At 40.1% G+C, this 22,375-nt stretch overlaps 1 protein-coding gene across 4 annotated transcripts in view; it reads right to left on the reverse strand.

The window, feature by feature from the left end:
• Positions 1-22,375, reverse strand: part of CREBBP (CREB binding lysine acetyltransferase) — a 37,424-nt gene that overhangs the window by 14,546 nt on the left and 503 nt on the right. For 2 of the 4 annotated variants that reach the window (XM_083373055.1, XM_083373052.1), the window contains exons 2-20: positions 19,921-20,621; positions 16,880-17,056; positions 15,612-15,861; positions 14,560-14,673; positions 13,851-13,883; positions 13,238-13,477; positions 12,607-12,703; positions 11,575-11,724; positions 11,096-11,213; positions 9,806-9,998; positions 8,776-8,829; positions 7,099-7,193; positions 6,571-6,759; positions 5,955-6,359; positions 5,070-5,249; positions 4,763-4,940; positions 4,149-4,267; positions 2,493-2,732; positions 1,904-1,992 (exon numbers count right to left, since the gene is read on the reverse strand). In XM_083373055.1, the coding sequence (XP_083229181.1) occupies positions 1,904-1,992; positions 2,493-2,732; positions 4,149-4,267; positions 4,763-4,940; positions 5,070-5,249; positions 5,955-6,359; positions 6,571-6,759; positions 7,099-7,193; positions 8,776-8,829; positions 9,806-9,998; positions 11,096-11,213; positions 11,575-11,724; positions 12,607-12,703; positions 13,238-13,477; positions 13,851-13,883; positions 14,560-14,673; positions 15,612-15,861; positions 16,880-17,056; positions 19,921-20,621 (3,622 nt within the window). The remainder of the gene's footprint in view (positions 1-1,903; positions 1,993-2,492; positions 2,733-4,148; positions 4,268-4,762; positions 4,941-5,069; positions 5,250-5,954; positions 6,360-6,570; positions 6,760-7,098; positions 7,194-8,775; positions 8,830-9,805; positions 9,999-11,095; positions 11,214-11,574; positions 11,725-12,606; positions 12,704-13,237; positions 13,478-13,850; positions 13,884-14,559; positions 14,674-15,611; positions 15,862-16,879; positions 17,057-19,920; positions 20,622-22,375) is intronic. The other 2 variants (XM_083373054.1, XM_083373053.1) reach the window with 2 other exon arrangements.

Consider the following 22,375-nt stretch of genomic DNA (forward strand, 5'->3'; position numbering starts at 1 on the left):
CTTCTTGTGGGGCAGCCCCAAAGGACATCAGTGTTTCAACTGAAGGATTGGGATTCTGTTTAATCATAAAGTATCCTTTAAAGCAAGCAGTTACTAGATACAATTTTACTGCAGCCAAAGTAAGTTTATCACAGTATTTATGAATACAACAGAAAAAGGAAGTTTTAATATTGTCCACTGTACCAAACTGTGTTTAAAAGTTAAATTAAATGTGGGCAACTGCTCAAATGCATACTATATAAACAAAACCAAGTTCATACTTTAAACAAGCATGTAACCAAGAAGCATCTTTCAGTCTATGTATATTTCATAAAGGTATGTGAACTATTTACATGGGTTATCTTGTAACAATACAAATCACAATGAAGTGATCTATTAAGGTTTTGCAAACTGTAACAGACTTGTTTCCATTTTCTCTTAACTAGAATGAAGCCTAGCCAATTCTTTGTTGGTTTAAGGCAGGGGTGTCAAACTGCCGGCCCACGGGCCAGACGCGTCACGAAGAAACAGCGCCCACCTCATTGCTGGCAATGGGGAAAAAGTTCTGATACATCGCGCGACGTCACATGACGTCACGAGTTTCACATGTCTGGTTTAAGGTAAGCAAAGATGAGTAAAGGTATAACTTGTATTTGAATAAGTCCGAGCCACATTTTTACTTTCAGAAAATTTGGAAGCAAAACTGTATCAGTGTGAGACAAACTTTGCAAATGTATAGAAAAAGCATGGACTAAAACACAAAAACAGAAAAACAGTTACATTTTAAAAACAAAAAAAAAGAGATATAAACATTCAGGAGTATCTTTGTAACAACAGTGGTCCTGATCATCTCAATGAAATAACAATAGGGAGCATCCAAAATAACATGGTGGCTATTCTTCACGCTATCAACTTTTGCACTTGCTGAGCACTGACCAAGACTGCCTTTTTGGGGAAATGGAGACTTTTACACACAACTTGGCTGAACCAACTTATTGAGTTTACAAAGATATATCGAAGGCTGATATATCTTTGTAAACTCAAAAATGAACCCAAGAGTCAGGAAGCTAAAGCATGCCTCCATCAATAATCATCTTGCCCCAAAGCAGGAGCAGAAGCAGTAGCTGCAGAGTGCCTAGTTAAAGGCAAGGGTGATTCTACTACACTAGTAACCAAGATTATCCAGATGTTTTATCAAAGAGGGTCATCACAGCTGACCAAATGCAAATCTATTGCAATGAATTCCAACCACGTGTGTATCGAAGTCAAGTATCGACCATCTGCCCCTTTAGATGTTCTTTTCCTGAGATTTTTAGAAGCACCTTTTTGCTTCTATTTGGAAGACTCCCATTTTCCTTGCTAGAACAGAAGTTTGTGAGAGGACACCCATATAGTCAGTGAGACAAAGCGTTTGTTTCACCCTCCCATTTGAGTAAAAGCCGCCCTCAGAGTCAATGTGAGGACTGTAGGACTTTCCATCTTTTTCAAAGGAAACAGCTACAGAATTTTGGTCGACAATAATTCAAGCCAGCACAGAAACCTGACATCCCATATAGCCACATGGAGTCTCCTCTGAGCTGAATACAGCTAAGTTTGTAGCCTGCCTTAGGCATCCTCATGGGACATGAGCAGGGAATGTAGGATTAGGCTTTCTTTTACTTTGGACAAAGCAAGATCACAGCATAGATGGACATGCTGTGGGAAGGTGAAAGCGTTCATCTAACAACTAATCAACATTAATTTATTATTCCTGTTCCTCCCCTTCACCCCCCATTGTCTAAATAAATGAGAGTGGTGTCAGAAGTCACTTCATTTTTTAACATGAGGAAACTTCTCCCAGATTCCAACAGGAAGAAATGGCAAGCGGACAAAATTAAATCTTAGCCCTTGCTTTGGACCTGGGCAAGAAGACACCAAGACTCACCTGTTCTGGTAGCTGTAGTAGGCAGCATCTCTGGGGATAGTGCACAATTGTTTGCCATAACAACACAATGTCTGAGGAGAAAATTCATACTACAAAAGAAAAAAATGGTATAGAGAACAGTTTACTGTAAGATTTCATAATGTTTGGAATACAGATTTTTATGGTATTAAAATACTTTAGTTTTACCTAAAACAATTTCACTCATATGTACAGCAACAACAGTTCCACAGTTAAGTTACACATGGAGTGTAAATTATTTTATACGCAGTGTAAAGTGATTTAGAGCCTCTTTTGGAAAAAAAAATCTTATAACATCAAAAAGGCCTCTTTTGCTCAACTGGAGCTCATATAGTGCAGAAATGATGGGGATAGGCAAAGAAAATATAACAGTTCATATTGTGGAAGAGAAGCTTATTATTAAACTGATTTTATCATTTTAAAATGTTTGTAAATGCCATCATTTATACAATACATTACACCTCAGCTCAGAATCTTAAGAGTTTAAAAACAAGACTCTGGGCAAACAAGAAAAAGCATTTTCTTTTTCTTTACAAACTTATGTTCGTAGATAGGATGAAACCAAGCATACCTTGCGGCCACAACAGTATCCTAAAGACTGCATGACAGGATCAATTTCTTGTTCAAAGACCTCTGCAAGCTTAGTGCAAAATTTGTAGACTCTTGATGTTTTGCGGTTGTAAAGCCAGGCATTATTGAACATTAGCCAGACATCATCCACGTACTGCCACGGTTCTTGGTATTGCCCTGTATCCAACTTGCGTTTAATTGTAGAAAGATCCATGGGATTCTTCACAATGTCAAAATAATCCTTTGAAAAATGTAAAAAGAAAAAGAAAGTAAAAAGATATGTTAAGTCAGCTGAAGGACTGAAGAAGCTTCTCGGATGAGAAGCGAAATGTCTTCAAGCAAGAATCAAAAAAGTCCAAAAGTTGCCTTTTGAAAAAGCACCTTTGGGACTACTGTGATCTGGATGACTGTGAACCTCCACAGACAATTAGGTCGGCTTGACAGCTAAAATCTTCTAACTGACTTCAAGATTTTATGGGCAGAATCTGAAGAAAACTGTTTCTATTCCAATGACTTCCAGCTTTTCAATGGTGTATGAAACACTAACTAGGCAAAAATGCATGGCAGTTCTTGGAATGGGAAAGGCTCCGTTACAGGAGAGGAAACGAGGCAAAAAAGAAAAATGTTGCTCTTGTGTACAAACTTTCCTGTTTTGATGGTGGTAAAACTGGAGATGTACCATTTTCTTCAGCACAAAAGAGGTGAAGTTGGGAACAGAGGGCAGCTGCTGGTAGCACTCCTGGAACCAGCCACTGCTGGGCCACAAAAGCATGTGGGCTATCTAATCTCAGTCTAGGAGAATTGCAATTTAGCGGTCCAAATTCTATGCCAATCTAGCTAGATAGCGGTCTATGTTTGTAAAAAGAAGGAAATGATCTTACTGATCAGTCCATGCCTGTATCAAGCTTCCAGAGTTCTGAAAGATCCTTCTCCTGATTCCCCCGGGAATGATACTAAGGAGAGGAAGGGCTTTTCTCAGTTCCCACGCCAATTCCTGCGCTTGGAAAAAAGACCCTCTACCTCAATAAGGAGCGCCCCTCTTTCCTCATTTTTCTGTCAAACACTAGATACTTGAAAATGTCTCATTATCCAAAGTTTCGTTACCCAATATTAACATCTAATTGGGTAATAAAATGTCTGCAAGCACACAACCAAGCTTAGAGAGCCCGAAGGAATGATCAGTCCTATTTCACAGGAATTGCCCCACTTTCAAGACCTCAGAACAGCTATTGGACTTTTTACAGAGATCAAGGCACGGTCTGTTCTCGTTTTCGCTGAGAGGAAAAGAGACCTGATAATATTTCCAAAGTAAAGTAAATAATGCCAGAATCTCAGCACACAACACTGTGACAGCTTTCTTGGTCTTCCGGAGGTCAGGTTGTTACAAACCATGTGGTACGTCTACTACCACAGACACTCATCATAGTTCTCTACCAACATTCAAAATTTTATTAATATACAATACGAAAATACAAAAGAAATTAATAGGAAAATAAGGGAGGAAAAAGGAAATGGAAAGTGTAGGGCAAAGGGAAAAAAGAAAGAAAAAGCATTGAAAAAGGAATCTGTTCTTTATTCAGATGGGTCCTCCAATTAACAGATAGAACTATGCATGGACAGTAGAAATTAGCTAATTTCCTTCTGTTTACTCACTCACCGGAATACCTAGAAGTTGAGGATCCACAGGCTGTCTGAAAGGTAACGATTCTGGATCCTGACGATACAAAGCTTCCAGGGTAGGCATAAGGGCCTGGCGCAATTCTTCAGGTTTAAAGACTGTTAAATAAAAACCTTATTATCCATCCATCCATCACTTCTATACTGCCCTAAATTTCCATAATTCAAGGCAGTTCACCTTACAATTAATGCAATCAACCACAAATCATTTCTATATTTCTCATGAAATTTTTGTCTTCACAAATTTCATTGAAGAAATTAATTACAAAAAATGCAATAATCCCTGACCCCTTGCTCAGATAGCTTTAAGAAAGATAAAAGAAATATCGTTGGAGAAAGGATCAGTAAATGATAACTAAACCTAACAAATGATGATCCTACCCATATACCATTTCCCCCAAGAGGTTAAGGACCAGCCACAAATAACAGCTGTCCATAAGCCCTGCTTCTCATGCTCCATGGTGTCTGGATGGCTGATCTTACTGGGAATAGAGTGATAATGAAAGGAAGGCTTAGGCCTGACTACACAAGAGGCTTGACTATTTTGCTGTCCAGCCTCAGAAGATATCCCAAGTTGCAGACATGCAGACTTACTTTTTTTCCGTGACTGAGATGGTGATGTAGACTGCAACATGGTGCCATTGCTGTTCCCATCCTCCTCCTCCTCCTTTAGCTCTGATTTTTTTCCTTCTACCTCCATTGATTCTTGCTTACCATCTACCCCATTAGTTTCTTCTTTGGTTCGTGCAGATCCTGATATGTCCTCCTCCACCTAAAAAGAAAAGGGGAAGTAGGATATTTATCTCCAGTGCAGCCTACTAGATTATCCATTTTTTTCACATAAGCAAAACTAGGTCATGCTTTTTATTAATCTACTCATAATGATTTGGTCCTCAATTACCTCCGGTTTTGGCTCCAGTTGAGCCTCAACATATTCTGAGTCAGCTTTTTCCACCATGACTTCTGGTTTATTTTCTTGCATTTGTGTTTCCTGACCAAGTTGCTGGGCATTGAGATCAGCACTGGCAACAGAACCTGGTGTAGGTATCCTATTGTCTACACTTGCTGCTGCTTGGGATAGCTGGAAAGGGAGGGAGGAAAATATGAAAAAATGACTTTACAGAATGGCACTGAACCTGCAACATTAAACTGAGATGGCTGTCCATAAATATCTCTATCCATCTTAGAATCCTCAATAGGAATTTAATGAAAGCATCTGCCTCCCAACCTTTTTATTGTAAGCTGCCTAATAATATATTAGAAAGACTGTGGCAGTTTAGGAAGGGATTGCTCTGTGTGCTGTATGCGAAGCACTTGTAGAAGAGCAATTGTTTCCATGTGCCACAGGAAAGCTAAAACAATGTCCTTAAAAAACAACACATACAGAAAAATCTATATTTTGTAGACTTCCAGTTTAGAGCTCTTAAGGGCAGTTCAGAAATGGTAGATAATGGAAAATGTAAAGGTGCTAGCTGGAACCATCGGCCAATCAATGCTAAATATCTGTTGTGACCAATGTCCAATTGAAATGCTTCACCGTTAAGCTCTTTATGGCTTGGGATCAAAGCAAACAATCAAAGATGGCAAGCAGCAACTAAAGGCTGCCTGTAAAGAGTCACTGTCAGCCCTTTGATGGCTTTCGGGATAAGGGATGAACTCTCTACTTTCTAAATTTTAAAACGGCTTGCTTTTGCCCAAGATCACAAGTATGGATAGCGCTGTTTCACTTGCAGTTTGGTTTCTATGGCAGCAGAAAGCCCAGAAAGGGAAAAGACGAAACACTTACCGGAGTACTGGGAGCCTGGGTGGACAATGACGGTGGCTGCGGCTGCAGGGGTTGTGGGGTGGGCACAGATGGAGGATGCACGGGGGTCTGAGGCTGGGGGGTGACCTGAGCTGGTGTTGCCAGTTGCCCCGAAGGGGTGCTTTGCATCTGCAGGGCATTGGGAACTGAGCCAGCAGCTGGAGCGGGAGCTTGGCCTGACGAGGAGGCAGGCGTGGACGGCTGGGCAGGCACAACTGACTGCGGAGGAGGGGTTTGGTGTGGAAGAGGCGGCACTCCAGCCACTGTGGGTAACGGAGGTGCAGCTTGATGAAGGGGTGACTGGCTCACTGGAGGACACGAGAGCTGATTGTTTTGTGATCCCAGTAAGGTTACTGAATTAGGAACAGCACTGCCAGGAAGCTGACCCTGTTAGAAAAACCTACACTTAACAGGATATATAAAAATTCAAAAACTCTTGTGTGCACACTCAGACACACATGCAAACAACAGCCATTGTGCTATCCATTCCCCACCACTAGAATTTAGTAAAAGACTCCATATTTTGCAGTTACCCAAAAATTATTGAAACAAATTTGTCAGAAATACCAAATTAATTTTGGCTTACTGCAAAACTTACCTGTACTACCCCAGCCTGTGCTGCTGGTTGCCCCAGGACTGTGCTGTTGACATTCAAAACTCCACTAGAGGTGGAAAATTGATTCTGGGGCAGGAACTGGGTTTGGCTGGCGGGCTGACCCAAGAGGTTGCCAGAATGAGCTCCCATCACATTTTGAGGCTGAGGCATTCGGGAAGGAGACAGAGCCATCTAGTAAACAAAACAATCTACCTATATTAGGATTCTGGACCACAGGTTTCAGGAGGTGCAGATAATAACTACAAAAGGAAGAATGGCTTTGCAGTGAAACACTGAACCAAACACAATGGTCTTTTAAAATGGCTGGCACTGAATATTTCCCAGGTTCTCTTGTGTAATTTAGAGAGTTGGGTGCTATCAGAAAATCAGCAAATATTGCAATAAAACGCATTAACTGAAAATTCAAACGTGGTAATACTGGAAAGGATGCAAAGCAATCAATAGCTGAATTAAATTTGTGAAAGTTAAAGTTAAAAACTAACAATGAAAGAAAAATAATATAATACAAACCGTCGAAACAGAGGCCATGGAGTTCATCTGAACAGGGTGGTTCAGTGGAGAAGCTGCACGAGGCCCGACTGATGCTGGGGGCATTTGGGCATTCCCTATGGACATGGAGTTAAACTGATTCACTCCTGCAAAATGTACCCCCAGAACAGCCCATTAGACACACAACATCCAAGCCCCACTCAGACCACAAACGGGCAGGAAAACCTGGCCCAGGCAGCAAACAAGCAGAAACAACAAAGGACCCTTTGAGGGAGCACTGTCGGGAGCCCAATGGAATCCCGTTATCACAAGTAGGATTCAATTGGCCTAGATGTGGGAATGAAACCATTCCAGTTGCCCTCACGGATGGCTAGTGGTGGGATGATATAGGACGGATATTCCCTGTTCTAGGTAAAGCCACAATTGGCACAAATGAACTGATATTGGGCAAAGTCCTCTAGCCGGCCGCATGCTTTTCCAACAGGAGCTCGGCTGGACTGTTAGGCGGTGCCAGGAGGTTTAGACAAAAACTCTTTTGCAATGCCTTTGAAAGTAACAGTTGTCTTGGGTCAGTGAGGCTGGAGTAGCTTGATTTATTTTATTATAATTGCAATTTTCCTTTCCTGGGGAACTGGCAGATGAAGAGGCACGTCACAAGAGTTTCAAGGTACATCCCCTTTCTTCCTATTTTTAATATGACTTCTGTGTAACCTCACATATGAGTTTTTACTCAGTGTAGGGAGAGGTCAAGTTTAATAAAACTATTCTGCCTGCACTGTTGCTAACTAACTCTGACAAATCTTTAATTCAGTTCTAAGTGATAATCAGAAGTGACCCATAGCTATTTGAAAACTTTCAAGGATCATATGTTTTCATATTTTTCATGCACGACTGCTTTGGGCCTTCACTTGTCCCTCCTGTGCCTCTACTTCAGACACACGTGATGGAACAGTATAAAGTTTCTGCAGAATAGCTAACCCCTGTAGATCATGACACAAGGAACCGGTTTTCACTCAGCTCTGTGTAAGAGCTTGCTGAGGGCACAGCATCAGTTTGTAAGACTGTGCAAACCTTCGTGTCCCCCTGAAGATTCACACAATAATGCATGGCCAAATGCACACCTATTTATTTTTAAAAAGCTACTAGTTCTGTCTCCTTGCAGAAGCCCATCAGACTAAAGCTGATTTTTGCAGTTTTATCTGATTTGTTGAACTTTACAGCTGCTCTTCCTAAAGTCTCATTAGAAAGTTTCCATAATTCCAAGCATTTGCTTTTTATCAGACTTTACAGAACACAGACACTACCTTTTCATCAGCAGCAATTCTGCAAGGACAGTTGATTTTAGTATTTATCAATTTAATAGACCATTTGGGAGGAAGGAATGTCAGTTAATTCTGAATTTTAAAAATGGACATAATTTATGTCATTTGTATGATTATGTGAATGGCATAGATGGATTCAAATGATAAAAAATGTAATTATGCCACTTAACAAACAACATAAATTGCTTCAGAAGCAACAGTAAAATACGGAGCTCTAGAGAATCAAGAACTTACTGGGATATTGTCAAGCAAATTGACACGGGATAGAAAGTTAATGGAACAGGTGGCATTGGAGAAGCTAGGTGGGGTACCCGAGCTGAAAGCAAAATCCACAGCAGGATGCTGAGTAAAAGAGGAAGCAATGGATGTTAAATACCTTGAGAGGCCTGCATACGGCCCAGAGGCACACTTGGCATGGATATAGGCCCATCTGTAAGAGAATGAATGAACATTAAATACAGATAGAATTCTAAATTATATTAGAATTATTTGAGGCAACGTTAGTTTTAAAAACAATTATTCATAAAATCAGAACAGTGCTATCTTAAAAGATGGATTCTCTTGTCAGTCTTCCACAAGTACATATGGAATAAGTAGCAGTTTTATCAACTTGAGAGGTTCCCAAGGGTGATAGTGTTTATTTATTTGATATTTTTATCCTGCCCTTATTACTGAATAAGTAACTCATGGCAGCAAGCATACATAACATTCCTTCTTCCTCCTACTTTCCCTACAACAACCCTGTGAGGTAGGTTGGGCTGGGAAAGACATGCCTAAAATCACCCAGCCTTTTATGCTGAAGGTGGGACTAGAACTCACTCTCTCCTGTTTTCTAGGGTAGCACCTTCACCATGAAAGCAAACCTGTGTACTACCAACACTACACCTGTAACACTTTAGGAGTTGCCACGGTGGTAAATCTTGCTTCTCACACTACAAAGCAAACATCTAACAAAAGCTGTATGTGGGAACCTGGCCTTAACTTCTCCAGCCTCCACCTCAAATGAGGTCACGCACTCCCTGCGATGACACCTGAAGGAGCGATGCATAATAAAGTCAAGCAATCCATTTGGGAAGGAAGTGCTGAGAAGGGCACTCTGGCTCATCTTCGTCTTTATGCCAGGAAAGGATCATATTTTCTGCTTAAGAAAATTCATTTGGGGATGCTAGGGAGGCACAACATCAAGACTTTCTTTCCGAGGGTGGAGTTCCAGCAAATGTCATCTCTTAAGAATTTCGGAAAACGGTTATAGATCTATAGGCAAATTCAAATTTGATCCTATTTCCCTGCAGTTTTAGAAATTTTCATTTTTTTAAACTTGTTAAGATGGGATTTTTGAATGCAAAAGGATAAAAACTAGAATAAGCAAGGTCTTTCTTGCTCTGTATTTTTAGTGAATCACTTACTGGGAGGTCTCACAGGCTGCGCTTGACCCACAGTTCCTGCCACCGGTGGAATGCCAGGAGGTTGAGACCCAGGGGCCTGTAAGGCTGGCTGATTACCCAAGATCCCTTGCTTATGCAAACGAGACCTCCGTTTCTCTTCGAGCTCTTTTTGTATCTTATATATTTTCTCTGCTAATAAATGGTAATATTCATCCTGAAAAAAAGAGAATGATGGATCAGATGAGCACAGATTGAAGATATGATTAATTTGAATCCATTCTTGACCATTTGAAGCAGTCACCTCGTGAAACTGAGTACCTAAGCTGAAAAGATACTTCCTGAAATTTGGCCCAACACAGTCTCTAGATGAAAGACAGGCAACATATCACCCTCCAGATGGTGCTTGGTATGATCAGCTGTGACCTAAGAGGGAGGATGATAGGAATTTAAATCTAACACTTGGACAGCCATATATTGTCCATCAACCCCTGCTCTAGATGAAAAGAAACTTGACCAAGTTGCTGCAATAGAGTGATAGGATTATGACAGCAATAATGTGGATGCAATTTAATTGAACAGTAGTATAAGCTGAAGTGATAGCCTTTTATTACCTAAACATTGGATATCATGTTTTGCCTCAAAATTCTTCTCCTCAAGCTCCCCTCCTCCTCCTCCTACCTCCCCCCAGCCCCGAATCTGATTTAACCAGTCAAATTCCTTCTGGAAATGTGGTGCCCAGAAGTGCACACAGTACTTCAGGTACAGTCTCACCAGCACACATCTCTGACACAATGCTTTTGACAACGTAGATAATAAACAGCACTGGTCAAAACGCTGGCCAGATCTCATCTTCTCACTCTGGTATGTAAAATAAAGAACCGAGCTTGGTTCCTTTTTCCTGGCAACATGGCCCTTTTCAACTTCTCCTGTTCTGGGATCTCCTGGCAGCCTCCTGTTCAAGGGCTAACAGAAACTGTACGTAGCTTTAGATTCCTACAGTGACATAAAAATGCTGTGACATTCCAGACTTCGTCACTTTAGAAGACAATGTTCCTATCAATTCAGATAGCTTGACTTAAACTAGAAGACCTTCTTTCCTGTGGGAAAGAAACTTTCTAACCAGTCCCAACATGAAGATTCAAATTGTTACCCTAACTCTGGAAATCTGTTAAATCATTATACCACATAGAAGAGCCCTGCAGTGGAAGCTCATGATCTCGGAGAAATGTACCCGAACACAGAATTTTTCAAAAGTGTGGCATTATACAGCACTTGACACATCCAAACCTTTTTTTCAGATCAATAACGTACCCTACTGTTAGCCGATTCATACATATCGCCTTCAACTTTCCTAGCATAAGCCACCAGATTTTCCATCCGCCTATCTTTCAAAGCTGCTGGATCTGGAGTTGGAAAAATGGCTTGTACGCTGAAAAAAAAGAGAAAAGATTTAATTCCCTTTAGAAACACTGCAAGAAAACACTGTGTAGTGGAAACACACTTAAAACTCCAGCTCTTGAGAAATTCAGTGAGAACTACTCTTCCTTTAGAATGACTTGCAGTAATTGAAACCTTTATCGGTGGCACTGAGACAAAAGATGAAATTGGGAAGTACAATAAATGTGTGAATACTTCTCATACAGTAAGGAAGAAATCAATGTTTACTGAAACTAATCAGTTTCTCATATTGTCTCACAAGTCCCAAATCTAAGGAATGGCACTGTAACAACGTAATTAACTTATCAGTCTGATCCCATAGTGAGCTATGCCTTCACCTGGTTAATACTTACAGTTTGTGTACTAAGTGATTGCGCAGATCCTGGGTGACGTGCTCATGCCAGGTCTTCCTCACCCCAGTACTTGAAGGTGGTGCAGCTGTTGGCACAGAGCCACTGAGATTTCCAATACTGCCAGAATTTGTGCCATCACTCATTAATGGACTAAAGAAAAGGCAGTTAGGGAACCTTTTGTAGATATTTATTGTACTGAAATGTATTTCTGTATTTAAATATCCTTATTGATGACCAAAGTTAAGACATTATCAAACAACTGATTACCACAGTAAGCATAAGCAATGAAATTTTATTGTAATCGCTCTCTACATGGGGCTGCCCTTGAGATCCACTCGGAAGCTTCAACTGGTGCAAAGTGCAGCGGCACGGACACTCTTGGGAGCCTCCCGATACTCCCATATCACACCTCTCCTCCGTGCGCTGCACTGGCTTCCAGTTGCCTTCCGTGTGAAGTTCAAGGTGCTAACAATGACATACAAAGCCCTACATGGCATGGGTCCGGACTACCTACGGGAGCACCTTCTGCCAATGTCAGCACCCCACCGTCCTGTGCGCTCCCACAGAGAGGGCCTCCTCAGGGTGCCACCGCTCAAGGAATGTCGGCTGGTGGCCCCCAGGGGGAGGGCATTCTCAGTGGGTGCGCCAGCCCTCTGGAACTGCTTGCCAACCGAAATCCGGATGGCCCCCGACCTCCGCACCTTCCGGCGCGACTTAAAAACTTACCTGTTCCAGCAGTCCGGCCTGGCCTGATAGCTCTAATTGGGGTCCCAGTTTGTTTTTTACTATTGTTTTTCACTATTGTTCAATCTGTATACCTACCTTACTCTGTACACCGCCCCGAGTCCCTCGGGAGAAGGGCGGTTTATAAAAACAAACAAATAAATAAATAAATTTTATCACTGAGCGCTCCCTACCATAACCACAGAAAGGGAGATAAGAAATGTCTACGGAAAGTAATGTTACCAAAACCTTGTAATTTTTAAAACTAGAACGGTCAACTGTAAATGCTCAACAACAAGCCTTTCTTACTTTGCTGTCCCTAGTGGAGTCGGAAGAGCCGTTTCTGAGATCATGCTAGTCTGTTGATCAGTTATTCCTCCTGTAGCCAGATTCATCTGATTAGTTCCTTCGGAATGAAATTGTACTATGTTAGTCATGGAACATATTCAGACAGTTCTCATATTTATAATTTATGGGTGTACTGTAGGAAAACTCAACCAAGAAATACATTTCTCAAATAACAAAGTAAAATACATTTAAGCACATGATTAAAAGTGAGATGCAAATGAAACCAAAGTTATAAGCAACAGTACATGCATTCAATCAATGAACATTAACTTATATTTTCCACCAAGGTGCTATCTTGCCCTCCATCCTCAACCATTCACACTTTGTTTGCCAATGATGCATACCGCCCGCCTTTCAGAGAACTGATTCCATTTCTTCTCTGAATCACACAGAATGAATGCACAGTCCTGGGAGGACCCTTGAGAACCAAACAACTCCATTCTTTACCTCTTTCAAGCTTCTAAATACCCTTAAACACGGAGAAAACCCGTTTTGATTACAGGAAAATAATGTATCCCAGTTTACAGCCAAAGCTATCCCTGCACTTGTCAAGGATTCTTTGCCTTCTGCTAGAAGTAACTTCCTTGCTTACCCAGTGCACTGATAGTCCTCATTTGCTGGTGGGTTTGAGGTGGTGTAGGCTGCTGGCCTGGTACCTGTGGTTGCAACGGCGCCTGTGGTTGATTGCCGTAAGGTAAGCCAAGAGCAGCATAGGCTCGTTGCATGGAACTGGGGTCAATAGGGTTAGGATTAGTTAGGGAAGGAGTTATGGGCTGTCCTGTTCCAGATGCCACAGAATTCTGGATTCCACCAGCTGGTGACCCAAGGAGAGCTAGCGGGAGGGGGAAAAAAGTAATGAATTATGCAAAACATACACCAGAAGCTAATGGACTAATGGTGAAAAATTGAGAGAAACACTAATCCATAACTCAAGCACATTTTTCAATCTACGTTCTCTCATGAGATAAGTGAAACTAAGAGAGCCATAAGTTTTAGGGCTGCATGGAGCTCCAAACCTGGGTTTCCCCAGTTTTAATATGGGGAAACCTCTGAAGTTTCTACCCCATCTACTCTCAAGGTTTAGTTTGTGCAGAGTTCTTGCTTGTAGTTCACTTCCAAGTTAGCTTCAGCATTTTTAAAGGGACCATTCAACCTATCAGCAAATTTACTTTATGGTTAGTTTGTAAATACTCAGAAGTACATACATTTCTTGATGAACGACACTCCCTTCTGTTGATCTACAAGTGCATATAAAGGAACCATTGTAGGCATTGTTTCAGATCAAAATAGAATAGCTCTAATTCTATTCTAATGTGAGAATTCTGAGAAATCTATTCAAAAATTGTAATTATAAAACAGTAATGACTATGTTTGCCTCTAGGTCGGGGGTGTCAAAATGCCGGCCCGCAGGCCGGAGCATCACGGAGAAACCGCACCCATCCCATTGCCGGCAATGGGAAAAAGTTCCGATACGTCGTGCGAGTTTGACATGTCTGCTCTAGGTGCTCGCTTGATTTGTTGTTTATCTTTTCCAGAATCTTCCCAGGTATTGAGATCAGGCTGACAGGTCTTATATCCAAAGGACTTCAGGTGGGCCAATCTTACGTTTCTTCCTCACCCTTTCCTCTCTTTTGGAACTAAGCAGGTGCCCTGGAAATAATTGCCAGGTTTTTTCCTTCAGAGTTATCTCTATTCCTCTACATTTTCCCTGGGAGGCTTTTTAGCCAAATGCAGGGAAGCAATCAAACTATTTAAGATTAAACATCTTAATAACACTGTGACTTTATATATTCTTAATTTGATATCATTTTAAAGGAACAAGTTTAAAAGTAAACCAGGAAATGGAGTCAACGCATTTCATATGCGTTTCTCTTTACTCCAATAGAAAAATTCTTCAAATGAAAAACTACGTACGTTGCTGGCTCCTCTTGTCACTAGCATTTTTCAATGGGAGACACACTGGGCAGTCGTGCCGCGTACAATTCTTCCAGTGGGATATGATCTGACGGGATGACGCACAATGTGCCACTAGGGAAGAGACACCATAAACTAAACCTCTACAGTCCTGAATAACCTTAATTCCAAGTTTGTTAAATCACATAGTAGCATTTACAAACCTTGGACCTATGAATAGGAAGCATGCACTAATACCTACTATTTGCTATATTGCAACAGAGAATTCTCTGTACTGATCATGTACCGAGGATATCATCTATTAAACAAAGGACTGGAACGACTATATTGAAATACCATTAAGAAAGATATACTTTTCTAAAAAAAAACTATGCAGCAAAGCCCTCACAGCTCGAGTGAGTTACTATAATTTACAAGAAATGCAACCTTTTGTGGTTGCTCACTGGCTTTGACATGTTTGAAGACATTTTTGAAATTAGAAGGAAAAACAAAACATTAGCCTCACCAGTCAAAACTATCTTAAGTTCCAAACATACAGAGGAAGCAGAAATGCTAAGATATTAGAGTAAACTTTAAAACTCTTAATAAGAGAACACTATTTAATCAAAAGCAGCCCAACTAAAATGGATTGGAAGCAGCTTTTGCAGTCCCACACAAGACAACAAACGCCTGCACTTCTGTGAGTAATTTTAACTAGTGAAAATCAATTGAAACCCGATGAAGGTGAAAGCTGACAACCTGTAGGAAAACTCATTTCTCTCCAAAAGATTCCATCTCACCAAAGCAAGGAACAATAGATAACCCAGCCCTTTTGATTTCAAGGGACTCTATAATATTGTATCATGAGAATTAAGGGCTTATATCAGTCTCTAGATATGTTCAATTACCAATGGTTGTGCTGGCTGAGAATCATAGCTATTGCACTTCAACATCTCAGATCACCAGGCTGGCCTATTGGTCAATTTCCACCTCCTACTTTTTGTATACAACCATATGAAGGGACTGTGTTGTACCAAAGCTAAAGAGCAACACACCACAGGCTTGACTCTTACCTTGACAGGCCTTTCCTGCTTGACAATGTGTCATGTGATTCAGGACATTTTTCATGGTTCGGCAGTGGGGAAGAGCACATGTCCGCACTTCTCCATTGGCTTGTTCTCGCCTCTGACACTTATGAGCATGAAGTAGCAGAACCAGCTGTTGCTGAATCAGTTTGCGTTTCTCAGGGTCCGCTGTTGGTCCTGTTGCCATAGCCTGTGTAGATACAATTCCCACTTGCTGTACCTGGGTTTGCATCTGAGACTAAAAACAAAAAATGCATTACATTAAGCCTTATGCATGCAGCACAACGTAAGTGCTTAATAAATATGTTAATTTGATTACCATCTTAAGTCTCTTTGGAGTGATAAACTGCCTCTTAAGAGGCCAGTTAAAGCAGATATAGTACAGCCATTTTATTTTTAATACTAAACTTTAGCATAATTTTGCAGCTTACATAACAATACAGTATATTGTTTAGGAATAAAAAGATCCAGGACTAGAAAAAATAGCGCCATAACCAAAATATTTTAGAAGCCACAAATCAATTTTTCCCTAATGAAAAGTCATTAAAAATATAAATAATCGAATTACATGAGCATGACACACGAGCCTTCACTCACTGAACGGAGACCAGTTCAACTCAGTGCAGCTGCAGGGATACGTACCTCACGGTTACATGAGAATGACTTACACTTTAAAGCAATCTACCTCTATCTAGAGCACAGGTGTCAAACTCGCCACATTACATGACGTGACGTATCACATTTTTTTCCGCATTGCCAGAGTTGGGGGTGGCCGGCAGCTTGACACCCCTGATCTAAAAGATTCTCAGGTGTTTGCTGATATTTTTTCTATGACTCTCTCTTCATACTTTGAGAAATCTTTCTGGTCTCCTAATTTGCACTGCAAACAACTTGACAAGCAAATAAATCTCATAGGAAAAAAAATCCTTATTAGCTCCCTCAATTTCACCAAGGCTGATAATAAACGTATCCCAGCTATTCGAAACAACTCCTAAAAACCTACTAAAATGCTAAAGGCACGAGAAGTTGCACTCCAGAGTTCTTAAAAGGTGACTTCATAACCCAGAGTTTGTCAGAAAATCATATCACTACTTCAGTTTCAAGTTATCTAGAATGCAGTTTTCTGCACACCTCTTGCTATTATTCTTGTGGAATACTGTGAAATTGTGTTTTTTTAAACCATCTTGCCACAATTGCATTGACAAAAGAAACCTAAGTATTGTTGCGAACATCTAAAGGGGCTACAAGCCGCTCACCATATTTGGCACACTGGTAACTGAAACACTCTTGATATCTGAAGGAAAGGGAGACAGGTTATTTGCTATGCCTTGTTTATTTGATAGTGGTGGGTTGACTCCCGTTGCTCCCATCTGCTGCCCTCCAGGTTGACTAAATGGCTGCCCAAAGGGACCTGGGTTACTGGCCATTCCCATCTGGAACGAAAGCAAAATGAATGATGTTAGCATCCTGCATTCACTTAAGTGCAGGTACAGACTGAAAGAAATAGTACATAATTTTCCAAGCCCACACTGCAATTTGCTTGAATTAATAGTACAGGAAATCCTTGTTTAGCGACCCAAGTGGAAGTAGCAACTCAGTTATTAAGCAAAGCTGTTGTTTAGCAAAACCGTGATTCTGCTTACAATCTTCCTTCAGCTTGTTTTTGCTTTACAGACCTGGGAAGGTCATAAATATGAGAATTGGTCACAAAGTTACTTTTTCATCCCTGTTGTAACTGCAAATGATTATTGTTTGAGATTTTTGCTAAACAAGGACTTCCTATATACCTAAAGCTTAACAATTAAGACTATTATAATTATGTACGTGGTTTTGTTGTCATGATCCACACAGTCATGATTTTCAAGTATTTTTGAAGGAATACTGCACATTTTATAACAAAAACCTATAATTATTCTTCTTTGCTTCACTAATCTCTCAACTGCTCATTATAAACAATGAAATTTTTAGTTTCATATTTAGTTTAGTTTTATATTTTTATTTATTCCTCGGCTGTGTGTTCATTTCAACACTCACACATAAATCACATAATCTAATGTCCAATAATATGATGACAATGGTGTTAAAATTATACTATATTATCCTTTCCTGGGTCTCAGCAAACTAACGTGCCCTTCTGGACTCTGCTTATTTGTACACTTCTGAATGCTATTTTGTCTCTCAGCTATAATGACACAATTCCTAGAATTTGTTGAAGAGATTGCTATAACTTTCAGTGGAATATTCTGAAAAAAATCTGCAGAATCCTACCCAGTCAGCTACCTAGATTATTAAGCTTCTAGATATTCAATTTAATTGCTTTTTGACATAGCAGTGTCACTAACACTTTGAAAATAATACAGCAGTTACTAGAAGTCAACATAGATTTGTGGAAAACAGATCTCGCCCAAATATCCTGATTTCATTTTTAAAATCAGACTCAGTAAACTATGCAAATACTGTAGACATAATATAGCTTGATTTTGGTACACCAAATCTTGTTTCTAATCAGCCAACTACTCAGGGATGGGCATGACAATTAAATGTAGATACAGATGGGTCAAAATCATACAATGAGTTCATAAACAGATCTTCATTAAACTGAAATTGAGAAGAACTGAATATGGTATCACAATCCTATGCTCTGTACTATTCAAAATGTTTATTAACTAATTTAATGAAGGAGGAAATGTTGAACAAATCTACAGATGACAGAAAACTGATTAGGGCTTGATTAAGAAAATGGCCTGAAAATAACAAAAAAAAAAGGAACAGTTGTTTGCTTACAAAATAAAAATTAAATGCACCAAACTGAACGGCACATACCTGGCTTGGCAACAGTATTTTCAATGGAACAGAACTTGGAATACCATCTTATTACAATTCACTATGAATTAACAAAGCAATGTGGTTTCTTGGGAGGGAAATTCAATGTTAGACGGCATTAATAGAAGATTTTTTTTAATGGCAGGAAGCGATATTTCTATCTGAAATATCTGAAATCTGACTCTCAAGGATTGTATGTAGTAAATGGGCACCACAATTACAAACAAATTCAGATAATCAGGACGATTGAGTGATTAAAAAACTCAGGTCCTCAGAAGAAAGACTGAAGATTCTAAGAATAGCTACCTTTGAGAATGCATGGGGGTAGGAATGGAATGTGAAGCAATCTTCAAATACTTGGAAGGAAATCAATTATCACGGCCTGTGCTACAGTATTCCAAAATGCAGGATATGGAATAATTTGTGGAAATTATAGGATGTAATGAATGTAAGAAAATGTCCTAATCCCGACAGCAATCCAATAGTGGAACCAATTATCCAAAGAGGGGGTGACTATCCAATCGTGTGTCTTCAAGCCATCTGTCGGAGATGCCTTAATGTGGATCCTGCAAAGCGTACTAGCCCCTTCTAAGTTTGCGGTTCCACAATAATTTCCCAAACCAGCTGATGATGAACAGAAAAATATTGTCACAAATGAATACAGAGCAAAGTGTCTAATCCAAACATTCAGCATATGATGCCAGAAAATATTGTTTCTTTCAAAGACATTAAAGCGATCAGATACCATGAATGATGAATGGCAACAATGTCACCATAGCCAGAACTCAAGACAACTATTTCTTGTGGTCTTTTAAAAAACTTAGCGTAGCCCTGATTAAAACATCACCTTTTAAAAAGAGATGTTTTTCCAATTCCAATTTGTGGCATTATCTTCAGGCAGCCAGGTCAAAGATATAATTCAACGTTTCAGGGAAACACCATACTTGGAAAAATTATATTATTTGAGCACCAGTCTCAAATAATAGCTGCCAGCTATTCTAAACTAGGGAAAGGCCGCACTGCCCCCTCCCCTGCCCCACTACTTTGTGACACACCCCCCCAGAGCCCACTCTGATTGCACTAATACATTTTGGCAATGTAACAGCAAAATTCAGACAGCTTTATACCAATCTGAAATTTTTAAAACACATGGACTTGAAATATAAGTCCAACTATACACCAATGTGATATTAAACAATAGATCCCAAGGAAGAAAACAAAACAAAAAGTCCCATAAGACCAAAGAATGCAAACCATTATTTTGTAGCTCTTGCTTTACTTCCCCAAAATATTATGTAGCATTTGGCCACCTTTCATCTAGACCTCAAGCAACTAAATCACACTTATTCTGATATCTTTTGAAAATGAGTTATTTAAATGAGAGCTGCAAAAGCAAATGCCTTTAAGTTTAACGTTCACAAAGCACTTGAATAAAACTGCAAACCATTCCCCAGTTTACGTGACCCCCACATACTTTTGCCATGGCTCCTGCCTGGCCTGTGTGCCCTGTTATTTGAGGAGACACCTGCGTCAAGGTCTCTGCCAGCACATTGCTTGCATTTCCCTGTATGGTGGGGACAGAATACTGCAATCCGGCACCTCGGCCTCTTCCACTTGTCCCAAGGGAACCATTCATTACCTGCCCTTGTCCTTGTTGGCTCTGATTCATTAAAGTGTGGCCAGAGTTATTGTTGAGAAGACCTGGATGAGCCTGGTTGAAGCCAGCGTTCATACATATCCCAGAACCTGTCTGGGAGGTTGCTGGACCGCTTGTCACCATTCCCACTTGTTTCTGTGCTTGAGAATTCAGGCCCGGCGTGGCTGTGGTATTGGGCCCAGATGTGCTGGTTGCTTGTTTGGCCAGGCTTGAAACACCAGCATCTGCTTGGTTTAATGGGCTCTTGCCCATCACATTCAAGTTTCCTATATTCACACTGTTCGCTTGTGCCTGGCCTTGGCTATTGATGCTCTGCTGGACAGGGCTACCGGAGTTCACATTCCCAATTCCTTGATTAAGAGAAGAGCCACTGCCTCCCCTCAGAAGCTCAGAAAGTTGTTTGTGTTTTGAAGCTGCATCTGGAACAATGTTTCCGCTGCTGTTCACAAGGTTCAGTTCTCCATTGGGGATCAATTCATCAGGAAGATCATTTTCCAAATCAAAGAAAGTTCCAAAATCTGTAAAGTTAACAGAAGGTTGAGTTAGAAAGAAAATCTTTAAATCACTTCTGAACGCAGTATAGGAACACAAAACAAGTGTTGTGCAGCACAGCTTTTCTACTTAACATACTGATAGAGGCAGTTGCTATAAAATATAAAAAACCCTACCGTATATTAATACTTCTTTCAAAAACACATTTTAGCATAAAGCAAAATCAATGAAATTAAACAAAGAAAATCAGTAAATTAAATGATTCAAAAACATTTTTATCATTTGTTTTCCTATACAAAGTATTACTTTAACATTTAGAAAATGATTCGTGCAATCAGAAATCCACAAACAAAAATATACCTAAGAACGTGAACCGCATTACCACATTTTAGAAAAGTTCAAATAATATAATCGACAGAGATGCAAGCTACTTCAGCGGATTCCTAAATTTGTAATAAAGTGTTCTGCTGCCAGAAGGAAATTGTAAATTTGTTTAAACTAAACCCAAAAGCAAAAGTTAGTGTGAAAACCATTCAGGTGCAGATTCTCACAGCACTAGCACAGCTAGCATCTTCAGAACTTAAAATGAGTTTTAACCATGGTTTAGGGATGTCCCAAAAGGCACATTTTTCAAATGCCAACTGGACTTACTTGATTTTTCTTGAAGAAGTTTCAATATCTTGAAGACATCTTCAAGAAAAAATCAAGAAAGTCCAGTTGCTGTTTGAAAAAAGTCATGTTTTGGCACAACCATCACCTAGATTGAGAACCTCCATATCCCAATGCTTTGGGATGCTGATTATGTCTACGGGCAGTGGAATGGGGAAGAGATGCTTCAAAAGTAAACAATTGTTGCATATGGTGTATGGAAATTGTACCATATTACAATTAGCAATGCATTCTCAAAACTTAACTTCTAAGCTTCCTGTAAATCACAGTAGTCAGTCTGAACATAATAGTAAACTATAGATTACTAACAATCAGATAATCAAATAGTTTACATCTAGGCCTGAACAACTCTTCATTTCAATTTTATTCGGATAGGAACATTAAAATATGAGACATATATATTAATGTTACCTAAATCTGAAGGCGACAAATGTTTCAAACAAGTCTGTAATATACATCAAAAAGTGTTTTCAAAATTAGACATACACTTAATATAATTTTGTTAACAGGGAATTTTATGTACTGTGTTTATTTGAAGGACTGTCTTTTCCCTGTTATTTTTACCAACCCACAACAGGGAGGCAGGGTCCCCCCCACACCCCATTAAGAAAGTCCAGCTAGTGAGACTAAGAGGAAAGGACTTTTGTATAGTGGCTCTCTCCCTGCATTTTACAGATGGGGCACAGTCAAAAAAGGAAAGCAGGAATCTCTCACCTTTCTATAACATAATACGTGAAATTGCTGAAATAGGTAATAATTTTGAAGACACATTACAGCCAAGCACTACCTCTCTGAGTGTACGTTGTATCACTGTGCATCAAAGAAAGAGTGTTTTGAACTCTCCAACCACAACTTCACAAGCCTCTTTGGAGGATGGCCTCATCATCAGACCCTACACCCAAGAGCTAAAAGCCCTATACAACCGAACCGAATCGCCGAGAGTCGCGAAGCATACTCGTTTAAATAAACATTAATACTTCCAGAAGATAATTTTATTTCACAACGGAAGATCATGAAAATGTTTCGGCATTTGTAAAGAAGCATCGGGCGACCGGGGGGGGGGCATTTTGACACGCTCAGCACCGAGGGACGTCCAAGAGAAAGGCGAAGA

This window comes from Vipera ursinii (assembly GCF_947247035.1).
Source record: "Vipera ursinii genome assembly, chromosome: 13".
Classification (NCBI taxonomy): Eukaryota; Metazoa; Chordata; class Lepidosauria; order Squamata; family Viperidae; genus Vipera; species Vipera ursinii.